Here is a 7991-nt window from a genome sequence, read left to right as displayed (position 1 = left end):
CAAGTAAATCAAACTTCTGTGAAATCAAACTGTCCACTTAGAAAGTGATTGACAATCAATATCACCTGCTGTTGTGCAAATGGAATAGAGGTGGAAATTATTTTCCAATTTATTTCATTCATTCAGATCTAGGATGTGTTATTTGAATGTTCCCTTTATTTTTTGGAGCAGTGTATATTAGTTCATAATAAATGTACTGTATAAATATGTATTAATTTATGATAAAAGACACAGAAGCAGGTTTTAAATGTTTCTTTGATTCCAATAGTCACTCTTTACACTCACTCCAACCTTAATTCACAAACACCCTCAGGTAGGTGGCGCTGTGGAAACCATGGCATTATAGAGAAACATGATGGGGGCAGGCCATGTAAAAAAAATAGTCTCTTTAATGAAGATAAATCTGTTTATATATTATAGGAATAAAGTGTTAAACCTCTAACATTTGCATAGCTGTGGGGGGCATCATCTGATGATGCCGATGGATAAATTCCCTCCTTTAATACTTTATAGGATTATTTTGGCTCAAAGGTTCAGTTAAAACCCTCATTGTGGGCGTCATGGTAACACAGAGATGGAGAACAGAAGGGACTCCACAACACTTTGTCCCTGAAAGCAGCACGACCAAAACAAAGCAAAGCTGGAATCTCCCAGGTTCTACTGTCTCTTGAACGCACCACTCGCTCCTCCACCTCAGAGCAAAGTTACAAATGAACTCCTGCTGGTTCAGGTCCAACACCGAACCCAACTCCTCACCCCCTCAATGTGTGCAAGCTGCTGGTTCTGGAAGGAACCGGACCGGTTCTGAAATCAGTATGGTTCTGAGAGCCGGAACCGATCCGGTCTGTGTCTCGGTAAGCAGAGCCAAGCATTTAGACCAGGCAGTGAAACAAACGAAGGGAAGGGGAACTCTACAGGAACCGGTCCGGTCCGGTCCGGTCCGTCCAGGCTCCTCCGTACATTCACTGAGCCGTTCAGGAAGTGGGAGCGTCTGTCCTTTGTCCTCTCAGCAGCTTTGGACCCTCAACCTGTCCAACAGGAAGCGCCTGGAAGCGTGCGGTGTCACCGGAACTCGTAGATGGCGGCGCTGTGCTCAGGAACATGGGTCAGGTTCAGGGACTGGTACCTGGACAGCAGAACCAGAACACTGCATGAAAAGAGTCTGTGACCAAGAAGCCAGAAATAGGAGAACGGGTTCTGACCACCGCAGAACCGAACCAGCGCTAACGAGCCGAAACATCAACAAGTCCTATCACAACAGACAAAACATGTTAGCATTAGCCTGGTCATTTTTCGCAGCAGCTAAATGTATCTCATACATTTATTATCAGCTGTATTAATGTTGACACTGGTTTCACTGGTCAGTCTAACTGGGATAACTGGAGCTGCAGGCGTTACCATTCAGAGCTCCGGTGGTAGTAAAAACCCTCGATGGTCGCCGTGGACTTCTGGAAGCAGATGTAGTAGAAACCGGCAAAGGAAGCGCCACTGATGTCCTTAATGGTGTGATCGGGAACCAGAAACTGCTCCTGGGGGTCAGAATCCAGAGAACCGTTAGCAGCAGGAGAACAGAACTGGATCCGATCGACCTTTGCACTCCGGCTTACTTTCCACCTCATGAAGATATAATCAGAGCTCTTCAGGTCCTCGTAGTCAAACTCATCAGAGTTGAAGGTCTTTGCGTACTGGTAGAAGGCCTGGAACTTCCCCTGAACAGAAACTGGATTATTATGGGATGTCTGTGGACACCAGACAGTTTTAAAAGGTTCTACAAACCCAGTGTTTGCGATCCACGTCTTCATCTGCGTCCCACTTCCTGGTGAGAAACGGACGCTTCCTGCTGATGATCTCTCCAGCAAAGAAGGTGGTCAGTGTTGGGTATTCCTACATAAACAATCAGGGGAGGGGTGTCCTGATTAAATGACAGGTTTAAATACTTTGCAAAATGGTTGGAAGACAAGTAGAGAAGGTTTTTTTTTCAGCTAAAGCTCCTTTAATTTCCCATTAGTCGAAATAGATGCTGGGTTTTTGGCCGTCAGTCATATTACTATGGAATAGCAACGCTAACAGGCTGTTAGCATATTATGATGGCCATGAAACTATCATACAGCAATAGTCTTCAGTCAGAGGCTTCTTTGGATTTGCTGCAAAACTGACTGCTTTGAAGATCGTAGGACTTTATGAGTTATGACAACATTTAATTTCTCTGTGGGATAAATGAAGGATTTTTGAAATAAGTTGGCCTCCTGAACACTGCAGCTTGGATTCCCTCATCCATTATAATTTACCACCATCATTCAAACATTTATAATTTACCTGGAAATCCATCAAGAAAAGTGAAATAATTGAACAACAGGATGGATTGAAGAGCCAGTAAACTGTAGATGTGGCAATGACCTTTCACACCTTGTGGAGAGACATGTTTTCAAAAAGGAGCTTTTCTGTCTGCTGGTATTTAAACAAACACCAAGAAGCACTGACTTCTGTCAACCCTTTTATCTTCAGGTAGCCACACAGGTAGGAATCCTCCATGGTCACATGCTTTGAGAGAAAAAGAGAGAATATTTTCATTCCAGTAGTCATTTCTATCCACTTACTGTTTATAATGATTTATCACCATTTAAGCAACATTAAACAATCATTAGAAATGGCTCTGTAGTGTTTTAGTTCAGGACAGATGAGTTTTTCTCCAGCTGTCAGTCATCATCGCGTCAGATTGACACATCACCACATTTCTGTCACATTTACACCAAAACATTCACACGCAAACATTTCGCTTCCTACCTGCAACACTACCTCTACGTCATAAGAGTTTCCCTTGCTTTTCTGGTGGCCCCTGAATCTGGAGCCGCTGTACAGGAGCGAGGTGACGACGCCCGGCTGCTGGGTGTTTATCGGCGGCGGGGGGATAAGCGAGGCCGAGGATGTGGCCGCAGGGAAGTCGCTGAGGTATCCAGCGGGGACGGGCATGTCTCCTGCTTCGCTGGCTGGGCACCAACCGCAGGCAATAGCCGTGCTGGCGAAGGACTCCAGTCGCTTCTAGAAACCGCTAAAGAAACGCTGAATCTGCTCAAAAACATCCAAACACCCGTTTATCTCCGCCGCGGCACAGTTTAACCAAGCTACCCGAGAAGTAAAGTGGACTTCGTCGCCACGCTCTGACCGGGAGCATCAGCCTCTCTCATTGGTCAACGGAATTCACGTCCCAAACATCGGAAACGCTGATTGGAGTAAACCGCGGAAGACTTTACGTGAATATTTGATTGTAGTTTATTTCGTGGGGTTACATGGTTCTACAGACGATCTATAAGACTACATTTCCCTTCAGGTAAGACGTTTGGGAAGAAGTTTGAAGGAGAAGGTCAGAATCGTGTTTTTGAACAGAGAAGCTGCGGCGCAACACGAGAAACAAACCAAAACTGCAGAAATTAGCTTAGCTGCTGGATAGTTAGCTACTCACCGCTAAAGGAGACGGACTCCTTTAGCGGTGAATTTAAATGAAGAGCTGTCGTTTATCTGTGATTTTATCTACTGTGACTCTTCATTAAGCTCCGCTATGTTTAAAAGTGTTATCAGACTGCAGAGCCGCTTCACCTTTTGTAAAGCGTGTCCCAGTCATGAACTCTTCAGGAATGCGATGAAATACGCCACAGCCTCAGCAGGTAGGATGAACCTGCGCAGATACATCTTTGTTGCAACTCTACTGTCTTATGTTCTCAATGGATCGTTTTGCTCTTTGCTAGAGAGGAAAAGATTTTACCAAGATGTCAGTATATCCCAAGGTGAAGGTAAGCATTAATATAAAACAAAAGCCCAGCACCAGTTTATTGGGAAAAGGAGAGGCTCCCCAGATGCTGCTGTACAGTGGATGATGTGTTCATGATGTGATTGAACCTCCAGGTGGTCTGTATGAGGTAAACCTGGACAGAAGAAAGTTGAAGACCCCCAGTGGGAAGCTGTTCACCGTGCCAAATGAAGCGCTGGCCATCGCCGTGGCTACGGAGTGGGACGCTCAGAAAGACTCCATCAAGTTCTACACCATGCATCTGGTACGGCTCCACCAGATATGTGCCAGTGTAACCGGATCCGATCTGCGTTGTGCTGGTTTTAAATGATCAGGCCGTGGTTCACCTTGAAAAGGGTTTATTCTGACAAGAATAACAAATAGAAATAGCCGTGTTACAGGCTGCCCGCTCCAAGCCCTCTCCCACAGGACAACATGACAAAAGGGGCGGGTCTTAGCTCACAACATGTTAAATATGCAAAATAAACCTTTCTATACAACATACCTGACAAGAATAACAAATAGAAATAGCCGTGTTACCGGCGGCCCGCTCCAAGCCCTACATAAACAAAAGTACATAACAGAAATTAACTTAATAAATCTATAAATAAACTGGATGTATTTAGATACAAAATAAATAATGCACACCTCTCCCACAGGACAACATGATAAAAGGGGAGGGTCTAAGGGACGCAAACATTTTAAAGGCAATACCACAGAGGAAGAAACAAAAGGGGAGGGGCTTCCGTTCTTAAAGTAACACAGTTAAAACAATAACAGAGATTTTCAGTCAGGTAGGAACCCATACAAATAACCAAAGAAAAACATTTTGAGTAATTATAACAACATATAAATTCAACCAGGTTACACCAGTATGTTTGATTGATCACATATAACCATACAAAAGGCAGCGTGTCTGTCAGTCTGATGGAAACAGGAGAAATAATCCCAGTTTTACCAAAAAGCTGAAACCAGAATTTGAGACATGATGAGCATCACCTGAGCAGACGAAGCTGTAACGTCAGAGCAGATCTTTGTCCTGATGAATTTGAACTGATGATGAAATGTTTTCCGCAGACCACTCTGTGCAACACGGCTCTGGATAATCCCACTCAGCGCAGCAAACAGCAGATGATCAGCGCCGCTCTGAAGTTTCTGGAAACCGACACCATCTGGTATCACGTTTGAAATAAACCTTCTCTTCTGCTGCTGCTGCATTTAAAGGAAACATTAATTGTCTCTAGCCAAAATGTAGACTTTCTGCCTTTAAAACCTGCAGATACATTTCCTATTTTCTCAGTCTCACTGGACCTAAACTCTCCTTCTGCTGTTTCCAGGTTCTGACCTCTCTGGTCTGAATAGTTTTATCATGCTGCCATGTTGCTGTAGAGTCTGTAAAACCTGGTTTGGCTGTATCAAACTAAGGAACTAACAGGGATGCACCAGAACCCAAAAGCTTCATTCAGCGTTCATTGGACTTTTCATCGAAAAAACAAAAACATTAATGGAAAAGTTTTGTGGAAGAACAAACTGTGTGTTTCTGGACTTGAGATTAGATTGAATTTTCAAGAGTGAAATTAAAATAGGTATTCTGTTGTAAAGCTGCTCTCTTTGTTTTTAGCTACAGAGTAGATGAGCCTCCAGGTTTGGTTGAGCTGCAGAGGAATGAGTGGGATCCTGTGCTGCACTGGATCGAAAGCAGGTAACAGATTCAGCTGGAGACGAGCTGCAACAACAGCGACCCGCTGACCTGTGTTTCACTGACAGATACAACGTCACTATCGGATCCTCATCCAGCATTCTGGGTCCTGAGATCCCAGAGGGAACCAAGGAGACGTTCAGACAGCACCTGGGCTCCTTCTCCCTCTGGTCCCTGACAGGTGAGGCTCGCTGTGGGGCGCCGCTTTGGGCCGGGCCAGGCGCCGGTTCCTGCTGACGTGTGTCTGCTGCTGTGCAGGGTTGGAGTTCATTATCACACAGCTGAAGTCTCTGGTTCTGTCACTGGGAATGCTGGACCGGCACCTGAGCGTAGAGCGGGCCGTGCTGCTGTCCAGACTGGAGGAGGAATACCAGGTAGAACCGACCAATTACAGAACCGCACTTGGTCTAGGGAGGGAGACACACCGATCCAATATTGATATCTGTATCGATATTGAAATCATTTCTAGACTGAGAATCGATGACAATATGGCTGATTCAAAGGGCAGATCTATTCAGTCTATTTCTATTCTTTATTTGTTTTCCATTAAATTCAAAATGCCTAATTGAACTTTCTGAACCACTGTTCGGTTATTTTTACATATTTCACCAAAGTAGAGAAATTATTTCTTTAGTCAGTTTCTTATTTTCCATTGGCTGATTTGCTTCTGCCTGCAGGTTAAAGTTGTTTTTCTGTGTTTGACCAGCTGGTGGCGCTACTGCTGTATTTGAATGAGCTGTTCAGTGGACAAATAAATTCAATTCAATTTATTTATCAAATAAATGAGTAATTCTGTACATTTATGTCTGTGTTTTAAAAAAACTAAATGTTTTAAGTCAGTTCAGCTGTTTTTCTGTATCGGATCGGTATCAGCTGAAACTGAACCTCAGATATCGGTATCGTATCAGAAGGGAATCGAGTGGGTTTTCTGTCAGCTGCTCACAGTTAGGCCTGTTTGTCTTTCAGATTGGTCTGAGCAAGATTTTGTCGGCTTTCAAACGTTTTTCAAAGATGTGTTGGCTGAACTTGACCTGCTTTAGCTTTGATTTTTTGTGGTTGTTTGTCAGATTCGGCGCTGGGGAAACGTGGAATGGGCTCACGACTACGACATGTATGAGCTGCAGGCGCGGACGGCAGCAGGAGCGCTGTTCGTTCACCTCTCATCCGAGAGCTCAACCGTCAAACACAAACTGATGCAGGACTGATTGGCGGGTTCTGGAAACCGGCCCAGAAACGTCCAGACCGTCCGGGTCACATGGTTCTGGAGTGGCCAATCACAGTGGACTGCTGTCAGGTCATCTAAATCTCAGATCAGTTTTTCTTTTTGTAGGTTTTTAAAATGTTTTGACTCTTCACTTTCTGTTGGGGCGTTCTGGACCAGGTTGATCCTCAACCCTTTCAAAATAAAGTGTCATGTCAATAAATACCAAGCTCATCTGTCCAGGAGTTTGTATGCGAGTAACTTTTCCAGCTTGTTTCTGTTCTCACAGCAACCAGCAGCTGGAATATCCCAATGATTTCAAACTTCACAACAGAAAACGTGTTTGTTGGGTTTAACCTTTGACCCCAAGTGCTGCAGGTTGAAGAATTACTGAAAAAGGTCCCAACTGATCTCAGAGTTTGGAATTAGATTCTTGGATGTGATCAAGACTAAGGAGATTTAGAGATGCTCTGATATGAAATTTAGCCAAAACTGATATTAATATAACGTATAAAAAAATACAGTCAGTTAAAAAACTCCACGCCTGCACTGCATCACTGTCACATGACCAAACAAATCCCACATGACCTCTGCCCTCTTCAGAGCAATAAATGAGAACAAGATGGCGACAGAGGCCTGTCTGAATGCTCTCAGCTGGAGGTTTGGATTCATGTGTTTTTGGATCTAAAGAAATTCTTGAGGTTTTTATGGACGATAGCCATATTGGATTCTCTGATCAACCTCTTTGTTTTTTGTTGTCTTGAACTCTGAACTCGTGACCTTGAATTAAAAATGGGTTACAGTCTGACCCTAACAAGCACAAACGTATGGAAGCCCATTTCTGCTAGGAAAGAAAAAAATGAAAGCCCAACAAAAAGTCACAATTTAGAGTTTTAAGGTCATAATTTTAACTTTCCGAGTCATAATCTAGACATAGAAAGTCTCTGGGACTTTCTATGTCAGTCAGAGGCTTCTTCACATTTGCTGTAGTGCAGACTGTTACTGGAGATCCTTGCTGCACACATCCATCACCATCTGTAACGTTGATGAACTTTGGATAATATGAGTTACAGCTACAGTTTCACTTTAGGGCCAACAAACTATTTTTCAATTGATTTGAATAATTCTTCACCTAAGAATTTATTGACTGAAATAATTATAATATCTCCAATGCATTTATCTACAACTTCATTTTAATTAGAATATTTGTAGCCTAATTATTGATTAAATTATTATATTGTGTGACCTCTTTCAATTCCTGTTACTGTTACCTGTTGTATGGCAATAAAAGAAAGTAGAACATATTC

The 7991-nt window shown here is 43.3% G+C and overlaps 2 protein-coding genes across 3 annotated transcripts; one reads left to right on the top strand and one right to left on the bottom strand.

Moving 5' to 3' along the window:
* Positions 1-237: 237 nt before the first annotated feature.
* On the bottom strand, positions 238-3336 carry LOC129377738 (glucose-induced degradation protein 4 homolog). The gene is made up of 6 exons (XM_055057871.1): positions 2785-3336; positions 2482-2541; positions 1777-1884; positions 1608-1709; positions 1399-1529; positions 238-1126 (listed from the first exon to the last, which is right to left on the bottom strand). Exons 1-6 carry the CDS (start codon positions 2968-2970, stop codon positions 1063-1065), a joined length of 651 nt encoding a protein of 216 aa, XP_054913846.1. The 5' UTR covers positions 2971-3336; the 3' UTR covers positions 238-1062.
* atpaf2 (ATP synthase mitochondrial F1 complex assembly factor 2) lies at positions 3241-6909 on the top strand. Of its 2 annotated transcripts, XM_055057860.1 has the most exons (9): positions 3241-3328; positions 3568-3662; positions 3744-3788; positions 3901-4049; positions 4862-4959; positions 5406-5486; positions 5552-5664; positions 5742-5857; positions 6551-6909. In XM_055057860.1, exons 1-9 carry the CDS (start codon positions 3288-3290, stop codon positions 6686-6688), a joined length of 876 nt encoding a protein of 291 aa, XP_054913835.1. In that variant the 5' UTR covers positions 3241-3287; the 3' UTR covers positions 6689-6909. The 2 variants fall into 2 exon arrangements, with proteins under 2 accessions (XP_054913835.1, XP_054913836.1); XM_055057861.1 differs by lacking the exon at positions 3241-3328 and having other exon boundaries at positions 3370-3662.
* The last annotated feature ends 1082 nt before the right edge of the window (positions 6910-7991 follow it).

Source organism: Poeciliopsis prolifica, unplaced genomic scaffold (assembly GCF_027474105.1).
Source record: "Poeciliopsis prolifica strain line A6 unplaced genomic scaffold, Auburn_PproV2 SCAFFOLD049, whole genome shotgun sequence".
Taxonomy (NCBI): domain Eukaryota; kingdom Metazoa; phylum Chordata; class Actinopteri; order Cyprinodontiformes; family Poeciliidae; genus Poeciliopsis; species Poeciliopsis prolifica.
Note: the sequence above shows the minus strand (reverse complement) of the source record. Positions and strands in the feature narration are given on the sequence as shown.